This window comes from Phycodurus eques, chromosome 7 (genome assembly GCF_024500275.1).
Source record: "Phycodurus eques isolate BA_2022a chromosome 7, UOR_Pequ_1.1, whole genome shotgun sequence".
Lineage (NCBI taxonomy): Eukaryota > Metazoa > Chordata > Actinopteri > Syngnathiformes > Syngnathidae > Phycodurus > Phycodurus eques.
Window position 1 is genome coordinate 9,957,356 of NC_084531.1, and position 20,961 is coordinate 9,978,316.

The following is a 20,961-nucleotide window of genomic DNA, read 5'->3' on the forward strand; positions in this document are numbered from 1 at the left end:
ACTTTCTACAGCAATGCGGTCTCTAGTCTCCAAACATCTCAAACTCACAGGTGGCATCCTCTCCAGGCTCGCAATATACAATATACTACTACTACTACTACTACTACACTATACACCAACGACTAGACTCATCCAAGGGAAGTCAAAGTCGTTCTGAGCATTCCAGACAGAGAGAGAGTTACCTTACACAAGGGAAGACTCGGTAAACATTCTGGAGTCTACCCCGGACTTTCTTTCACCAACTTTTGCAGATCCGCTCAGTTTTTTTCTCAGAGTTACTCACCGGAGGGACGGCTGCGGTCTACGGCGCACGGAGATGTAGGCGACGAAGAGGGAAGCGAGCTGGCATCCAAGTGAAGCTCCGCAAGAGAGGATACAGATTGGCGTTCCCGTTGATCCACCTCATGAATCTATGCTTCCTACCCAACAAAATGGATGAGCTTCATCTTCTGACAAAGACCAGTAAAGACTAGGGTCTGAACCCTAACCATAAACTAACCACAACAACTAAAACTAACTAACTAAAAACTAAAACTAAACATAACGGCAAACCCCGAGGTTTGTGGTTAGGGTTAGCCAGTGGGTAAGGGAACAAATGGGAGTGGGTACAAAAAACACAAAGTAAAAACCCTACAAGCAACAGTGCTCAAAATGGCTTAACAGAAGCAACATTTCTGCTCAGTCATCCATATGACTGCTGGCCATCATCTCGAACTGGTACGACAATGAAACATGCTGGACACAGCTTACTTCGAGATAACCTCCGGTGGATTCTTTGACTGATATGAACCCACATTCCTTTCCCTGCAGGCTTGCTTACACAAATAGAAAACAGCTGCCCAATTTACACCTTCAAACTGTAATGTGGTGAGAAAAGAAGAAAGGGACCTGCAAATGTGGCATTGAAGCATGCACAATCACTTCTCCGAGAATGCGGAGGTGGCTTGGCTGATCTCAGCGGGAGTCTGTCGAGGTCTGAGCGTGCAGGTGTGACTGAGAGGATAATAGTGTGTGGAGTCAACGTGACTCATACAGGAACAGGAGAAAGATGAAGGAGCTGCAAGCAGGAAGCTACGATACGAGGGAAGGAAACGGCCCTTAGGTGGCCCCGCCGTCAACTCTCTTTGGGCTGGTCGATGGAAGCGGAGTGGGGCCGTTGGTGAGTCAGTGCGACTCGCAGGAAGGAAAAATGTGCGCGTCAGCTTGGCAAGCATGAACGCACGCTCGGGAGCAAATACATGCCACGGAAAAATTTTGTCATATACTCTTTGTAAAACTTCACGCCGCTGACTTTCACACTTATCGTTAGGGTTGATGCGCTTCCAGCTACATTTAATAAACGTATAAAGTAACTCCTGATGTTATATGATTGACTTCAACTGCAATCCATTACCAGAGGGGCTGTGAAAAAGGCACTCCGCTGTTTCAGGTGAGTATTTAACTTTGTTAATTCAATTACAAATTAATTAAAGCCAGAGGGTCTTTCATTTAAATTTTGACATTTCAAATGAAAGAACATTGTATTTACTGATTGGAATGGTTATCATCGTCCATCCATCCATCCATTTTCTGAGCCGCTTGTCCTCACGCGGGTCGCCGGCGTGCTGGAGCCTATCCCAGCTATCATCGCGCAGGAGGCGGGGTAAACCCTGAACTGGTTGCTAGCCAATCGCAGGGCACATACAAACAAACAAAAAACCATTCGCACTCACACCTACGGGCAATTTAGAGTCTCCAATTAATGCATGTTTTTGGGATGTGGGAGGAAACCGGAGTGCCCGGAGAAAACCTACGCAGGCACGGGGAGAACATGGCGGGGCCGGGGATTGAACCCCGCTCCTCAGAACTTTGAGGCTGACGCTCTAACCAGTCGGCCACCTTGCCGCCTGGTTGTCATCGTGTAATATGAAATTCCTCTTCAGCTTTCTTGCTGTCATTTGAAAAGTTTGTGTCAAAATATACTCGTATTGAAAACTGTTTTTGATTCCCTCCACCTTGAGCTTCAGTTCCTGCTTTCAAAAATAGAATGATGGTGCCACCATGATTCTGCAACCCTGTTGTAACTGGGCACACATCTACCACCATTTAAAGTGCCTCTGATTGACCCTGATACATTTCAGATGTTCTGCTAGGCTCGTCGTCTCTTTTTTATTTAAAAACTTTCTAAGCCTGAAGGTTTTGTGCCAAAATGTGCTGGTATTTGAAACCCATTATAATTCCCTCCACCCTTAATTTCAGTTCCTGCCTATCAAAAACAGAATGATGCTGCCACCATGATGTTCCTCTGTGTGTCTGGATTTGCACTAAAGTACTTTTTCGAATAGACCAAGACATGTGGAAATGTGTTATTATTTGATCAGACCAAGGATGGATTTCCATGTATCCATCGATTCATTTTCTACTCCTTATCCAGTTCAGGGTCACGGGTGAGCTGGAGCCCATCCCTGACTTTGGGCGAGAAACGGTGTGCCCCATGGAATTGTCACCAGTCAACAAATGGACACATATAGATAACCAACCATTCACACCTATGGAGAAGGTAAGGTCTTCAGATAAACTAACATGCATGTTTTTGGAAATGTGGGAGGAAACCTGGTGTTATCACATCTGCCTCACAGTTCTGAGGACATGGGTTCAAATCCGGCCTCGCCTGTGTGGAGTTTGCATGTTCTCCCCGTGCCTGCATGGGTTTTCTCTGGGTACTCCGGTTACCGCCGACATTTAGTAGGTTAATTGACGACTCTAAATTGCCCATAGGTGTTCATGTGAGTGTGAATGATTATTTGTCCAAGCCAAGATTCAAACCTGGATCCTATTGGCTGTGCAGCAGATGTGCGAACCATGTGACACCATCCTGACAAGGCTGAACATTCAGGCCACAATTCCAGAGGTAATTTGGCGTGAAAACAACACTCCAACAAGACTGCTTCAAGTCCAACTAACATAATTTAATTAGAGAGAAATAACCCAAACACAGCTTTAGAATCTAAATAACTCAATAGCTCGAAGTTGCACATCTGCACTGTTCTTAATTTGGTATTCACACTGAAATTACAAAAAAAAAAAAAAAAAAAGCCGCCGAGCAAAAGTACAGTTTTCAGTGCCAACGGCTCAAGTGCTGTATGATATGAATGTTGCAGAGAAACAAGGAGGCAAGATGGGGGATCAAGTATCATAAAAGAGGCTAATATTACAGGGGCAAAAAGACTGGGGGAGAAATGGAAAGAAAATCAATGAGGAAATATGAGCGGCAGCCGGATGGGGAGACAGAACTGGAGGCTGAGAGAAGAGGAAGAGTCAACTGGGAGAAACGAAAGATAGACAGACTAACAGAGAGTTTATGCAAGTGTGAAATGAAAATAAGGCAAATGAGGAATAGCAGTGAGAGCCCATGACAAGTAGGATGACACACCCTAACCGGGAATACCTCCAGTTCCTTTCATCATGTGGAATTAGAGCAAGCGCTAGAGATTAAGAGATTAAGATCACTCAAGTGTCAAGATTGGCTGATCCTGCTGTCAGAAAAACGCCACCTTCAATAGGCGATGCCTGACAGACGCATCCATCATGAAAGCGAGCAGCAATGGGAAGTACTAAAAAGCATCATGTCATCCAGGTTGCTTACAGCCAGACTCAAGCACTCAAGTGACACGGTGCAACAAATGAGTCTCACTCAAAATGGTTCTGCGTTCCTAGTTTGTGTGTGTGACAGCATTGAGAAAGTTCTTTTTTTTTTTTTTTTTTTTTTTTTACACAAGAAGAAAAAGTTTCTTCCACATTAGAAAACAGTTAATTTGAATGCAGCAGTTTTATTTGTGACTTTAAAGTAAAACCAAAAACTGGGCATATAAAAAGTAAACTCCACGAGTATTACTGAATGTGAATCATTTGATTACAACATTGGATATTGGAGTCTCTGAATTATTCTGTGTTAATATTAATTATGTTTACCAGAACAAATCTGCAAGTACGACTTGGAATTTGAAAGTATGCAAAGTATGTTTATGTAGAACAGTTTGTATTGTTTGACTTTTTTTTTTTTTAATCAGAGCGATGTCATGCCTTGTTTTTTATATTAGCATTGCAATCCAACTTTTTGCTTGAATTTGTTTAGCAGATGGCAACCAACAGCTACAAGCTACATCCCAAAAAGGTCAGCAGAACACTGCATTATTACATTACTGCGAAAAGTAATACATTTCTAGAATTGCATTACTTTACGTTACACCGGTATCCACAGCAGAAAATGTTTGTATATGCCTTTGAGGATTTTTATGACAAACTGATATTGTCTTTGGCAATATAGTCATTGGACAGCATTAGCACAAACATCGGCCTGACTACATTGTAGACCCACTTCGAATACTCACACTAGTGTGACTCATAATGGGTCAGGATGAGAGGAATCGGGGTGGTGTTGGTGGAGTTCACAGGTGGTGATGTGGGCTTTTGACAGTGCCACACAGTGAAGACAATTGGCCCAATAAAGAATGTGGTGACTTTGGAGAGAATGTTGTATTTTTGGCCATTAGTTCCAGCTAGGGAAACACAACTGTGTACCCCACTTCACACTTGACATTTTCTGAGGCGTGGTGATTCAGCTCCCAAAACACACTCATTATGTGGTATTAGTGTGAAGGAGATGGCTTGCTTAAAATAATATAGCACAGGCTCAGAATCGGAGAGTGAGTCTGAATGGCAGGCCAGTGCGTCATGTGTTCACCAGCTTGTGCAAACAATAGATAGCCTCACATCCACAGTTCCTGACACAGGCAGCTGTTCAAATATCACCACGTGTATTAGCAGTGGTAGCAAAAACAAACAAAAAGAGAGGAAGACCTTCTACTGATGGTATCAAACCCAAGTGTCGTTAATCTTCCTACGACGAGTTCAAGCGTAAAAATCGACAAGAAAATAGAACCATGCCTACTACTGCAGCTGAGTGCCTATCACGGCACTGTTAGATTTTGCATTTCTTAACTCCGCAAAACCAAACAACTTCAATGAAAAACATGTAAAGTGCCATTCGCATTTTACTTTTGGAATTTGCACCAGGAGTGAAAATTTCCTCCACACACATGACCTGTCTAGTTTTCAGTATGTTGTGCAAGTCGGCTCACGTGACAATGTACATGTGGCAGGGGGAAATACTTCCATAAAGCTACAATGTTGATACTAAACACTAGGGTGCGCCACATGATTAAACGTAAGTTTTAGTATTTTTTTAATGGCTGTGAATATTCTAATTCAACCAGGTCATTTTATTCTCAGGGCATTGAATCGATCGCAACCGGACTGTTCTGTTTGTCTTAGAAGCTGACAACAATGGACAAGAATTAAGGTTTCCTGTACTTCCTGGCACATGGCAAGAGGAGACTGACTGCGGCAAAATGAAGACTATGGAGAATGATACAGCAGTACCGGTATCTGAAGCTTTGGGTGTTTAGATTAGGGGTTGTCGTCAATCATTGCCAACTCTTGGCCTGTGAAGCCCTTTGAGATTCTTTTGTGATTAAAGGCTATACAAATAAACTTGACTTGACTCGAGCTAAGCCTGCTAATTCGAAATGACAGGAATTTTAGTTTATCCACTTTACTGCCGCTCCCCATTTTCTTACTGACATATGGCCTCAACTTGAAATATCTGACTGATATCAGAAATAGTACCTGGTTTTGCAAATGGAAACATGCCAATCGCGAATACAGTCACGTCGAGCACAGGGTAGATATCACGCAGTAGTAGAGGGCACAAAAAGCAATGTGCAACATGTCATTTTGTAGTTATATGAGTCTCAATTGAATCATAAATAAATGCATAATGCTAAAAATGGACACAGGATACATACACACGCAGAGAATTGGATGACGCAAACACACATGCATGCGCGCGCACACACACACACCCACACGCGTACACATGCACGCACGCACCAGCCTTGAAATCCTTTAAGACTGAACAACAACTCAACATTATGCTTTTGATCTATTCCCCATCTGCAGCCTGCAAAGTGTACAATGCGGAAAACAAAAGAGGAAGGGGGACTGACGTATGTCTCACAGAGACCAAACAAGGCACAACAAGTACATGCCCGCGTGTGTGTTTTCCCCAAATACCATATTTAATCTAGATTTCAGATAGCAGATGCAAATTCAGCACAGAGGAGACGCCTTTGAGAAGGTTGATGACTCAGCCTGACTTCCTTCTGTTCTCATTTGATCTCATCATATGATTGGGTCACTTTGTTTGCTTGGTGTGGTCACATGATGCCACTGCTCGGCGTCTGGGCTTCCATGGTTTTGCCAATAAACCTCCAGGAGCCAAGATGCAGAAAAGGTCAAGAGAAAATAACATCAAAAGATGACAAGCGATTCATCAGAGAGGCGGTTCAGTTGCAGTGCATCATAATCAACATCCTTTTGATGCACGCTGACACACTCTCCTTTACCTCTCTGCATCCCAGCCTACAGCCCACTCGCCGCATATGAGTATACACATGCCGTCCAACGGGCCGGCACCAGTCAAAACCATTCATGTCAGGACAGACATTCTAATTAGACTTTGAAAGCAATACATTCAATTAAATCCATATGATTACTCATCCATGTTCGAGGAAAGGAAAGGGGAAGAAATCGAACCATTTAGCGAGCACCGAGGACATCTGAGTCAAAACAGATGCAAGCAGTTTAGTGTTCAGGGAGATGATGTTGCATATGAACTCTGCGGCTGTACATTTCACAGGGGCCAAGAGGGCTTTTCTTTTACCAAGCAGACTCTTAAAGTTCCTCTCAAGTGAAATTAAATATCTTCTATATTAGACACACCACAGACAAGACTATTGTGGACAACCCTGCCAAATCTGAGTACCTACAAAAAATAAAATAAAAAATAAAACAAAAAAAAAGAAATCAGCCAGAATATAAAATTTTGCTTCAAAATCATGAAAAATAAAACCGTTCACTCTGCTTTCGAACGCTATGGGCGTGGCCACTGCATGCGAATACCATACACTGCCAAGTCGTACAAGTACAGTATATATTGTATTTTATAATAATATTTAACAACTAGTCAGGGATGCACATACAAATTTGGTTCTGTTTTTTTAACGGAGCACCAGAGATTGTTGTTTGGTGCTCATTTTTTTTTCTCAAACCACCAACCTCCCTGGATGAACTTGAAGTAGGTATGTGTGTCAAATTTTGAAGATGAATTGTTTTACATGAGACTCGCATTATCAGACAGCTGTTTTCAATACAAATTCCAAGGGGTGCTGTTTTCGCCAAGTCCAATACATCAGAAAAAATCAAATGGTAAAAAAAGGTTTAACGTTACATCTCCACAAGTGAGCCCATAGTTCTCAGTCTGTCATGGTCTGTGTTTTAGTTTTGTTTTATGTTTTCCTGTGTCCCATGTTGTTAATGTCTTGTCATGCTTGTTAGGTTTTTCATGTGTTTCTCGTCATGTCCTGTTTTATGTCAGGGTAAGTTTACACCTGGTGTTTGTTACTTTGAACATTGTTTTTGAGACTTTTGTTAATTGAGTATCTAGTTTTCCCTGGGCCTGGTTTGCCTCTTTTGAGTTTTTGAAAATAAACCTTTTTTTGAGATTCGTCCTGCTTTGCCTGCCTGCTTTGGGGCCCAACGTGTCGCAAAACCAGTTCTTAGCAACTGTCTTCAAACGTATTATGTATTAAGAAAAGAAGAAAAATCTCCAAATTCACTTTACAGGGTCTTTTAGTCTGGGTGATTGAATATTGGGAAAGCAACACTGTTCTGTTTCTCCTCTTTACTGGTTCACATTTATGCACCAAATGTTCACAGTCACAGTTTACCATTTATGACCATCTCATTAGTTATAACTAGAGGCAAAACAAATATTTTATACCATTCTCATTGACTCAATTTACCTCTGATGGTGACTCTCATCAAAAAGGAATCAGATGATTTAAAATGAACTGTATTTTAAGGCCTGTCCATTGTTTGCAAAAAACAGATGACACAGCTGATACGCTGTATTTTTTGGCAGACCATCTGGGGAGGCTTTACATGATGCTGCCACCTTGTCCTGTTGCATAAAACTGAAGCAAGCAAGCAAAGCGTAGAAATCACGTTTTTAATCGAAGGAGGATAAATCATTCAGGCCTGGTTAAGATGTGTCTGTTGGAGCCTGAGGCGCACACACGCCCAAAAATAAATAAAACATGTTGATCCAAGTGCGGGAGTGATATGTCGAGCTTCACTGCTCCCCCAATGATGGTGTCCTTCATGAGAAAAAAGCATGGCGGCAGTCTGGGATGTGTCAGCCTGCTGGGCGACACCGCACCCATCCTCCTCTTACATTTCCCCCCTCAACCCGACTCTACCTATCCTACCTCCCTCCTCCCTTCTATTCCTCCTCCACACACTGCCGCAGCAGAGAGAGATTGAACAGCAAGCATCAGCATTGTCGGCGTAGTGGCCCCGCTTCAGTAATAGTCTTCTGAGAGGCAGAGTATGGGGGGGAAGCAGATTGCCATAATAAAAGTACACTTGTAGAAGCAGCGCTGACAGGAAATAAATAAATCCACTATAAAAAAGAGAATGAATTAATTCACCCTTTCAACTGGAGCAAGTCTTGGGTAAATAACACGGCTCCAATCATTTCATGCAAATTGGAGTGGTGCCCATACAGGAAGCATAGGCACATCAATCAAGTGAGGTGCTAAGACACAGGCGGCGGGCATAACTCATTCCATCTTTAAGAACGTAAGGACACCTGTATGAGGTTTAATCTAGCGAGTCAACTGTAATTGTTGGACTTACAATACACTGACAAGACTGGATGAGTCAGTAGTTTATTGATGGTCCAATGAGGGAGAATCACCACAGAGAGATGATACCAAAATGAGAACATCGGGGGATAAAATGTAGAGGACTAGTAAGAAGAAAATCAATACGATTTAAGAAAGTCTGTTAGATACAGGTGACATGATAAGACTGGAGATGTGCTTGCTGAATGGAAGAAATGAAAGAGAAATGAGGCAAAGCAACCAAACGTGACGTAGCTTGCATCACTTCTTTGAAATTTAGGCAATTCGCTTTAAAAGCTGCTGCAAATTGAGGGGAAAAAAAAACAAAAAAAACAGGACTGAATTGGGAAATTTGCTTTCTATTTTAGTCAATCCGCTGAGAGTAGCTTGTTCATTCACATTGGGAGGGATTTCTATTATCTCAAGAATGAAAGATCAAAATCCATTGAAGTGACTACCGGTTTTAGACAAAACTTCAACATCCAGAAAAATGAATGGATTTGGCATGACAGAGAATATGATGACAAACAGCTCTGAAGCTTCAGAGAAAACACATAAACCTGAAAGGTTTAAATTCATCTTTACAGAGATGGCAGATCACTTGAAATCACACTGAAATGCAATGAAAAATCTATTCTGGACAGCTGAATCAGCTTTGTAAATAATGTGACATCATAGCATTGTTGACTCAGTGCAACTGCCAACAAACTAAAATCCACACAACTGACAAAAATGGAAAACCTCCAGTATTTTGTCTTCTTGGCATATTGCGTTTTACAAGCTTTGTAGGCACTTTGTGCGGATTCCACTACAATCCTGATTCTACACTGACTGGGCAAAAGACTGCAGTGTGTCTCGTACCACCCTTTTGGTACCACACTACTGTTGGTGCCCCAGTTGAAGAATAGCAAAGTATGGAGGTGGACTAACACAACCTGTTCCAGGACACTGGTTGATGTGTTTGGAATTTGAAACAAGTACCATACTACCCATCGTACAAGTGTAAAAATGAGGGAACCACTGTAAATAGTCAAACACAAATACAAAAAGTCAGTTTTAAGCAGTAATGCAAAGTTGAGTTGTGTTGTAGATGCACCTCACGCATATCATTTGTAAAAACAAGTTAAAAGTAGAAAACACAATCTTGGGGACGATGTTCAGTCATCAGTGGTATTAAAAAAAATATTTCACAAATTCTGGCTGGGTATGTAAACTTATGACCACAACTTTAAATATATGCAGTCAAATGTACCCCTGTCATATTGGAATGAAAGTGTAGGCTACACCTGTTTCATAACCTCTAGGTGGCGGTGGCATACAAGAATGAAAATATGTGCATTATACACGAGAAATTATGGTAAATGCAATTCCACTAAGCAGAAGGTACTTTTAAGACTAAATTCAATTCAGAAACAAAGTGAACTGCACTGCTTGGTGTAAAATTGAATTACTGTAAGTCTTTACCGTAACATTATGAATTTCATGTGTTGCTTCCCTCCTCCTCCTTAGTAACAGATTGTATCGAAAAACTTCATTAGTGATTGTTTTCTTTGCAGGGGTTGGCCAAGGCTTTTCACAGGCAGTCAGCCTCCTGCAATGCACATGTAAAGTCCAAGCCACAGCCTGCACTTCCCACTGCAATAATTATTCATTTTATTGCATCACGTGTTTAAGAGGCAGGCTCTTTTCAATGAGTTTCATGCAGACCAAGACGGCCAGTCTTGCGAGGCCAGCGGCTGCGTGTTGTGTGTTTTGTTGTGCTGTGGTTTGCTGGCAGGCGGCATGTTTTGCCTCTGCTAAAAATGCATCGAAAGCAGCGGTTGCTCGTCTGCGTAGCCACGAAGCGGTGCTCACACATAAGTGGTGACACGCACACATCAAAACAGGCAAACAGAAATGGCCAACTAATGTCAGATTGATCAGTCTGCAGTCGCAGACTCGCCACAGCCCAGCGCGCCTCCTCGATGCAACCCACCAAACACATGATGTGGCCATCTATTCTAGCAACCATCTCTAATGTTACTAGAGAGGCGAGGGACACGCTTCAGTGATATTAGGCATTTATATATCAGCAATGATGCCATTTTACAGCCTCGTCCTGCTGTTGGAACCATCTGGAGAATAAGAAACATGCATGCACACGCAGGCCACCAGCAGACTCCTTTAACAACGTAACTCATTAGGCTGTCTCATAAATGAACGTAACAAATGTATCAAACGCATAACAGCCATCCATCCATCCATCCATTTTCTGAGCCGCTTCTCCTCATTAGGGTCGCGGGCGTGCTGGAGCCTATCCCAGCTGTCATCGGGCAGGAGGCAGGGTACACCCTGAACTGGTTGCCAGCCAATCGCAGAGCACATAGGAACAAACAACCATTCTCACTCACAGTCATGCCTACGGGCAATTTAGAGTCTCCAATTAATGCATGTTTTTGGGATGTGGGAGGAAACCGGAGTGCCCGGAGAAAACCCACGCAGGCACGGGGAGAACATGCAAACTCCACACAGGCGGGGCCGGGGATTGAACCCGGGTCCTCAGAACTGTGAGGCTGACGCTCTAACCAGTCGGCCACCGTGCCGCCGCATAACAGCCATTTCAATCAAAAATAATAGGATGAGTCATTCCCATAATATGGAACAAAGCTAGTCAATACCACTGTATTTGGTATTATACATGTAGTATTTAACCTGTCATCAACAGTTAAATTGTCAAAGAATAAATAAGATCTTGCTGTTTCTTGAGTGCTGTATGCATATACATCAAATATTGTCCGCTACACTAATAGAAGTCAAGTCTGTTCTCCACTTGGACAAATGAACACTTTTAAAATAGATGCCTACCATTTTTCCATTAGGAAAAGGATGGTAATTGTAATTACCTGAGTTTATAGATGTTATACATTCACTTACAGACATTCAATAGTTAAAGTATCTGTAAGGTTAAAAAAAAAAAAAAAAAAAAAACGTCCTCTAAATTTGACACACCACAGAGAAGTTGTTAACAACCCTGTCAAATTTGAATGATTGAAAAAAATCGGCAACTATATAAAATAAGGATTCAAAATCATGAAAAATCAAGCCATTGTGTCTTCTCTGAGAGATTGTGGGCTTGTCCGCTGAATTCGCTGAAAGCACGCCCCACTCAACTGTCAACTGTCAGTCAAATACCACTTCTACGACCTGGAAAATGGATGCTACATTGTCTGGCATCTTTATTATGCCTAACCATCCTGCATCTACATGTCAGAGCCACGAAAATATATCTGCTTAAAGCCTGTGGCTGGAATAAATTCCACCGGGTCGTTGTGGAGCTTTTCTACGCCGTGAGAGGCTCTTGAGTGGACCACGACAGTACAAAGCCCGTCTACACACTGGCTGTCAGATCAAACAAAATGTTTTCCTCTAGCACTTCCCTCTTCTCTCCATGACATGCGCGCACTCACGGCTGACAAGGAGGCGCTCTAAAGCGCACACCCCAGGGGGCTCTCTGAAGTGAAGATGGGATAGCTAGCAATGCTTACACTTCCAAAATGCCAACTGCATCACTCTCGATACCTAAACTGCTCGCAATCACGCCACAACAAAGGCACTCAAGTTCTTACATAGTGGGAGATGGGCGACTCATGCCGGTTGCCAAGTGTGTCACTGTGCTCCGTTTTAGCCCCACCCAAAGAATCAGGAAACTGAAATGTTGAAAAACAGTTTATCATTATATTGTCATATTTGAGTACTAGGTAGTTCTCAGTCTTTGTTTTGTTTTCAGCAATTATCTTCAAACACGCATAATGTATTTAGAAAACAAATGAATGATAGGGTTTTTAGGTAACTCTTGGGTCCTATTGAACTCTGTAGCTATCCAAAACAACGTCAACTAAAACAGGATCACCTACTGAGGCACATGAAGGGTCTGTTGGGTGAAGTGTGGATTATTACCGCACAAAAAAACAAATGGTAATTGTAATTACCTGAGTTTATAGATGTTATACATTCACTTACAGACATTCAATAGTTAAAGTATATGTAAGGTATAAAAAAAAAAAAAAAACAGTTTATCATTATATTGCCATATTTGAGTACTAGGTAGTTCTCAGTCTTTGTTTTGTTTTCAGCAATTATCTTCAAACACGCATAATGTATTTAGAAAACAAATGAACTTGATAGGGTTTTTACGTAACTGTTGGGTCCTATTGAACTCTGTAGCTATCCAAAACAACATCAACTAAAACAGGATTACCTACTGAGGCACATAAAGGGTGAAGTGTGGATTATTACCACACAAAAAACAAAAACAACTTCCCTTTGCAGACAAGGAAAATAATCGTAGGTTATGTGAAAACGTCATCTTGAATAATATCTAACGGTGCTGTCTAGTCCGACGTGATTATGTTACAATGTTTTGTTTGATGTTGAGCTACATCAAAATCTGAATCAGAATCAGCTTTATTGGCCAAGTATGTTAAAAGACACAAGGAATGTCTCCGGTAGGTGGAGCCACTCTAGCATGACAACAAACAACCACTATGACAAAATATACATTTAGGACATGAAAAAAAAAAAACACAAATATGGAGTCATTGAGCAATGAAAGTGTTAATGAAAATGTTAAAATAAATTATGCAACATTTTTGTATATGGATTTGACACTTTCCCTCGTCTGCACCGGAGTACAAAGCCCCCAGCAACTGCAGGTGTATGAGAGGAAATATAGGTATATTCAGTATTACTGTCCTCCTATTTAGACTACTATTTAGATAGCATTAGTTATCAAGTGTTGTGTTCCTGGGAACCACATTTTTCTATCGTTGCTTAGTCACGACCCACTTTTAAGGAAGTTAGAAACAAACAACATCTATTGTTAAAAATAAGCTTTGAAATTATATGAGTATCATATTTTTAAACTAACTACTCATGTTTAAAGTGCTACCCGACCCACCAGTTGAGAATCACTGATCGAGATCTTACCCTTTTTGGATGTATTTAGCCTTGTTCTTCCACCTCTTTCTCTCCACTTGATGTTAACAGATTCTTGTGGATAAAGGTGCCAGCACATGAGAAAATGCCATGCTGCCTTCTTACATCAGCATCGTTGGTCTAGCGCAGTGATTTCCAACCTTCATGGAGCCAAGGCACATATTTTACAATTGAAAAATCATACCACCAAACAAAAATTTCACAAAAAGTGGATACATTAATTACTGTATATACTTTCCTGCCATCTAAAAGCAGAGCATATATTTGTTCTGTCTGTCACTATGCCTCGCTGGCATAAATAGATGAACAAATAAATAATTTTTTGAGCAATTACGTAAAATTTAATAAATTCCCACGGCACACCTGAAGAGTGCTCACGGCACACTAATGTGCCCCGGCACACTGGTTGGGAATCACTGGTCTAGCACTACAAGCAGCTGGTTCATTTATTTTGCCTGCCAAGTTCGGGAAAATTGAAACGCTTGGATAATGCAGCCACATCATCAATGGCACACGTTTCACTGAAGCTATGTGTGGGTTGGAATGAAATTAATGTTTTTTTTTTTTTAATAGCTTGAGTTGATGCTCAACTATCATATACAGTGGAACCTCTATAACGAACTAAATTATTTCGGGGATGCTCTCCGAAACAATGCTGCCATTCAGGAAAGTTTTTTTCAGGATAGAGTTGAACTTCAGGTTGAAGATTGTAGTGCCCAGAAACTTTAAGGTCTCAATGCGAATACAGAGGGAAGTTGGGTAGTGTGAAGGCCAGGCATGGTGAAGGATTTCTCCTGAAGTCAGCAATCACCTCTGCAGGCAAGAGCATTTTCATCTCCAGAGCACCAGCTGCTCTTCCTCCTGTCGAGATGCAGACTCTCTGACCGTCAGCTCTGATCAGGCCGATAACTGTGGTGTCGTCTGCAAACTGCAGGAGCCTAAGATCTCGATGTGTTGAGATGCAGTTGTTTGTGAAGAGAGAGAAGATGGGTGGACACTTCCTTGCGGGGCTCTGGTGTTGATTTTGTGTGTGGAATAGCAGCCTCACCTGCTGTGTCCTTCCTGTCAGGAAGCTGTTGATCCACTCGTGGAAAATAGCAAGAGAAATGCTGAGCTGAAGGAACTTGGACAAGGATCATAGCGTTGTTCCCCTTACTGTTAGGGTGTTCCATAATGTAGTGTAGCCCCATGTTGACTACATCAACCACCAACCTGTCTGCCCAGTAGGAAAGCTGCAGGTGTCCTATGACAGTATTCGGGTGGTCCACCATAGGGTGTTCAAAGGACTTTATGACCACAGATAACAGAGCGACAGGCCTGTAGTCATCTGGTTCCAACATGGCTGGGATGATGTTGTGAGTGAAAGTTTGAAACCGGTTTTTATTACTTACACTGTACATATTTTGCATATTGGGCACATTCACATCTCATTCAGGGTCCCCTGGGGGTGGGGAGGAGGGGGGGGGCATGATGAGGCGGACGCCGGGCCGGGTCCTGGCACATCTGTGCTGGTCTCTGGTCTGGTTGCCCCCCTTCTCTGTCCTGCCGGTCCTCCAGTTTTAATGCATCATACACCTGTCAGTGGGTGGAGGGCAGTGTCGAGTTGGGGAAGACACTTAGCCGGGTGAGGACCCCACCCGCCCAAGAGGCGGGGTTGGGCCCAGGAGTGGTCACATTTCAATTGTGTCTTGACATGTTTTGTTGAAAGCAATGATATGAACATCAAGCATCTGATATCTGTGGGACACTGTGATGGGTTTAGTTTTCATGATCATTGTGTATAAAGAAGCCCTTTTGATGCTCATTAGCCATAATCTTGCAATAGTGCTTACATTACATTCATTCCCAAACAGTACTACCCGAGGAGTGTTAGTCCCATGCTGTTTAGGGTTGGGTATCGAGAATCGAGAATCGATTGGAACCGGTTCTTCCGGAAACGCTCAAATTTAATAATTTTGGTTCCCAATTTCGATGCCTAGTCCTCCAGCCGCGAAGAAGTTGTGGTGAAAAGCAACGAAGAAGCAGTGTAATCCAACAAAGAAGAACGGGCATGATGACATGCTTGTGCCCAACGGCAGCGGCGGCGAACAAAAGTGTGTCTTAACTTTGTTCAAATGAATGACCAGTCGCCTCAGTGCAACAGTTGGAATAAGATTATATTGTGTAAAGGAGTTTTTCCCGATGTGTAGTGTCTGACGCGCTCTGAGCCTCAGCCTACACCGCGCGGAGATTCAGTGAAATCAACTCTCAGTCACTTGAGTGAGTGAAACTAACAAGGTGAGCGGTTGCTTGCACTTTTGCACTGATGGATTTTAGCGTTTATTGTAGTCTTCAAACCAACGTAAGCACCAATGACCCAAAAAACAAACAAACAAAAAACTTCAACTTTACATCAAAATGAATTGGGACAAAACTCACATAAACGTCTCAAATTATCACAAACACTAACCTCGTGCCTCATCGGTGGGTAGGGAAAGGAATCAGCGTTTTAGAGCATTTAGTTGCAGCCATTAAAAAATAAATAAATAAATAAAATTAAAAAACACCGGTGCTGTGTGAAGTTACTTTTTGTGCCAAAATGCTGAGTTCCGGTGCGTACCCTTCAAAATAAAAGGATACAAGTTTAAAACAAGAAGTCAATTTAAAACTTGCACATATCAACCATTTGACGTGATGGAACAGAATACAGGGGCACCTGTATAGTATTGTTAAAATAACTATTTTAACAATGTTGTCAGTGAAGTCAACTCTCAGTCAACTGGGTGATTGAAACATCCATCCATCCATCCATCCATCCATCCATCCATTTTCTGAGCCGCTTCTCCTCACTAGGGTCGCGGGCGTGCTGGAGCCTATCCCAGCTGTCATCGGGCAGGAGGCGGGGTACACCCTGAACTGGTTGCCAGCCAATCGCAGGGCACACAGAAACAAACAACCATTCGCACTCAGAGTCATGCCTACGGGCAATTTAGAGTCTCCAATTAATGCATGTTTTTGGGATGTGGGAGGAAATGCTATATTTAACTTTTAGTTGAAACATTGATTAATGAATATTAAGTCAATTGGGTTAGTTCCACACATATTGCCTTTTAGTTCATATGTTTGATATTAATACTTGTTATAAAGAACCTTGGGTCAAATGTTCATTTTAGTCTATGCTGGGGGCTGCTAAGAAAATGGATATTCATAATTTGGACACCCTTTATTTAAACCATGCAAACCTTTTTGACCCAGGCCCGAAAAGAATCGGAATCGAGAATCGTTTGGAACCGAACTAAGAAACCGGAATTGGAACCGCTCAAATTCAAACGATGCCCAACCCTAATGCTGATCTGCATATATGTAATAATGCTAAAGGGTTATACTGTCTGCGTGTTTGTGAGTGTAAGGAAGGGGTGAGTGGATTTGGCATTGAGCCAACTTTCTTATCCCTGCCAAGGCCCTCACACCTTCCAGTCTTGTTTGGCCCAGAGAGCCCAAAGGCATTGTGGTGTATGAGGTGTTACTCAACAAAAACAAACAACACCCCAATCTGCCAACCTCCCCTCCCCACATGTGACGTCCTGCCTTTCCACATGAACAAAACCAGCTTCTGCTTGAAATCATCGCATTAGACAACATGGCATTTGCCTTATGCTAGACTGGACTTTTGCCAGAATAAAGAGAGGGGACGCACGGAGACACAGACAAGGTTAATAAAGGCAGATGAGCTGATGTCTGAATAGGTAACATTTTGGCCACACACAGGCATAAAGTCACATTTTTCATAAGAAAAAAGTAATAGAGGTGCAAAACCAGAGTGACCCCTCAATTCTTATAATAGATTGGGGCCAGACAAGCCTCCCATAAGAATGACAACAGCCGCCGCACCCGCTGCAGAGGACAAGCGAGTCAGTGTTGAAAAGCAATGATATGAAAATAGTATTACACTCATCAGATTTACATCAAGCATCAGGATTTAAAATGAAAAGTGATATTAAGTCTTAAGGGAAGAGTAAACCCCCTGCACTGACCGGAGCACTTCAAATGCTACTATTCATCATAATCTCTGCTGTTCATGTGTAAGAGGACATAAGAATAGGAAACATTCATAATCTCTTATTATCCCATCACAACAGTAATGTGAAAGAGAAGATGTACTTTGACTCTGAATGAGGAAGAATTACTAAACTATTCAAATGTGTTAGACAAAGGAAACTAAGACGATCGGTTTTCTATACTGTGCGTGTGTGTGCGTGTGTGTCTATGTGTGCGTGTGTGTACGAGCATCAACAAAAGGAGCTTACACAAACTCAAGTGTATAGTCTGCCCGTATCACAACCCAATCACATAAAGTCTTGTTCTTTAAATTGAACACACATTTGGACACAAGCGGTAACAACACATGCAGACATAGCATACATCAATACTCACAGGCATGTACTTTATCCTCTATGAGAAACAAAAAAAATATATTATTGCGGCTTTGCGACGCTCTTCTGTGTTTCATGATCAAATCTACATGCCTTTATGTATTGTACTGACCGCTGGTGGCCAAGGCGCACATATCAGAAGGAGCAGCATAATGGCCATTGCATTATCATGATGCACCAATTTTAATTCTTTATATTGTATTTAATTTGGTTATTGCTCATTCATTCATTCATTCATTTTCCGTGACGCTTACTCTCACTCAGGTCGCAGGCGTGCTGGAGCCTATCCCAGCTATCTTCGGTTGCCAGCCAATCGCAGAGCACACATAAACAAACAACCATTGGCACTCACATTCACACCTACGGGCAATTCAGAGTCTTCAATCAACCTACCACGCATTTTTTTGGGATGTGGGAGGAAACCGGAGTACCCGGAGAAAATGCTTTGCAATTATGCTTTCTTTCGTCGCAAATACAGCATAAACTGAAGTTACCTCACAATCATTAACTTCCATCAACCGCACCAAGATACTCAATCGTAATACCTCATCTATTTGACGCCATATAGCTAGAACTGATTTCTATCTCAGGTCCCAGTTTTGCCTTCCATCCATTATTCGCATACACTCTTGATTTTCAGCCTCAGATTTCAGCTGCCTGTGACTGCTGGGGCTCCAGCGGTGCATTTTAAGAAGGCGTTGATGGATGGGAGAGAATTGAGCAATGACTTCTCCCAAAACTGATTCTCCCCAGCCTTTCTAGGATTTTAGGTTGTTTTTGCGCTATAAAGAATGTTCCAATAATATCACAGAAAGTCTTACAACTGCCATAAAGGATACACTCAACGGCAGAATGACTGGACTGTTTCACTTTCATATCTCATAGCATACAGGCAAATCCAGAAATATGATTGTACACATCTGAAGGTTATTGGCACGATGCTCAGGGGGCCTCTGTGTTATGATATGATGGGATTGTGTACTATGAAATGCTTTACAGGATACTAGGAGGCTCATTATTACATAGGACAAGAAAAGGGAAATCTGGTCACTAACTGAATATTTCTTTTCAAGAACATGCTTTGGTGCAACCATCAACTTCACGACACAATATTGACATATTTTTGCCACACAGCATGGTTCATTTTGCATTAAATCGCATCATTTTGATCAACGGCACCAACCTTATCACCGTTCAAATGATTCAGTCAGTTTTTCCCAAACTTTATCGAGCCAAGGCACATATTTGACATTGGAAAAATCTCATTAAACAACCACTCACTCATCACAAAAAAAATTCACAAAAGTAAATATAATGATCTTGTCACAATTTACAAATTTACTTAGCGTGAAATCTCAGCCTCTTTAGTCGAACACAAAACTAATATACAGTGGATATACAACGTCTACACACCCTTGTTCAAATGCCAGGTTTTTGTGACATAAAACAATGAGACCGAGATAAATCATTGGAAAACGTTTTCCACCCTGCAGTAGATAAATGACCACGGACACTATAAGTGAAACAAATGGTATATCGTATAAAAATTCTGAACTGAAGTAGTGTTACCATGTTATGAAGATGCAGTCTCATCAGTTTGAGAAGACTGTGGGGGGGAGGGTTCACTTTACCTGCCTTAGGCCATCCTTGCTGCTCTGCATGATCCTAAGGGCGTAGTTGGAGCGTTGGCCTTTGCTGTTGAATTCAATGTGGCCTGTTAGACCCTCCAGCTCTACCTGTCCAACAAAGACATAGGAGCACATTAAAGGCCTCTCCGCTGAATCAGGCCCACTTTCCTCTCATCAGTGATTATTATAGAGAACACTGGAGGGGACAGGCCGACCAGGCCCTTCTATCTTCTTTTTTCCCCCCGTATAAATGTCAAATTTTGAATAATAAGATGAAATGGAGACAAAGTGACCCATTTACAGCCAAATAGAAAATTGGCCATATTTCTCTTCTTTGAGTAAATGACAACCATACATGTCATTTTAAAGTTTTTTGATAGCAAAGATACTTACAGCCATTACTTATTCACTGACCACCAGTTTTGCCTTTTATTTATTTATTTATGTTTTTATTTTTTTGGACAATCCGGACCAAACCAGTAACTGAATCATAATCAATTTATGTTTGTGCATTTTATGCACTGCCCATTTGAAATAATGTCCATCCGTCCATCCATTTTCTTAAAAAGGGGGGACCACCACCCCAGTCTGCCAATCCAGAGGCACTGTCCCCGATGTCCATGCGATGTTGCAGAGGCGTGTCAACCAGGACAGCCCCACAACATCCAGAGCCTTTAGGAACTCTGGGCGAGTCTCATCCACCCCCGGGGCCTTGCCACCGAGGAGCTTTTTAACCACCTCGGTGACCTCAACCCCAGAGATAGGAGAGCCCGCCTCAGAGAACCCAGACTTTGCTTCCTCATGGGAAGGCGTGTTGGTGGAATTGAGGAGGTCTTCGAAGTATTCGAAGTCAAGGTCAGCAGCGCCCCATACCCACCAGACACAGTGTGGATGGTGCACAGCTTCCCCCTCCTGAGACGCCAGATGGTGGACCAGAATTTCCTTGAAGCCGTCCAGAAGTCTTTCTCCATGGCCTCACCGAACTCCTCCCATACCCGAGTTTTTGCTTCAGTGACCACCAAAGCTGCATTCCGCTTGGGTAGCCGGTACCCATCAGCTTCCTCAGGAGTCCCACAGGACAAAAAGGCCCGATATGACTCCTTCAGCTTAACAGCATCCCTCACCGTTGGTGTCCACCAACGGGTTCGGGGATTGCCGCCA

At 42.3% G+C, this 20,961-nt stretch overlaps 1 protein-coding gene across 1 annotated transcript in view; it reads right to left on the minus strand.

Annotated features, from left to right (window-relative positions):
- The window catches only part of grik4 (glutamate receptor, ionotropic, kainate 4), a 395,044-nt gene that overhangs the window by 56,750 nt on the left and 317,333 nt on the right, over positions 1-20,961 (minus strand). Inside the window, exon 11 of the mRNA XM_061681761.1 lies at positions 19,804-19,908. Coding sequence (XP_061537745.1) covers positions 19,804-19,908 — 105 coding nt within the window. The remainder of the gene's footprint in view (positions 1-19,803; positions 19,909-20,961) is intronic.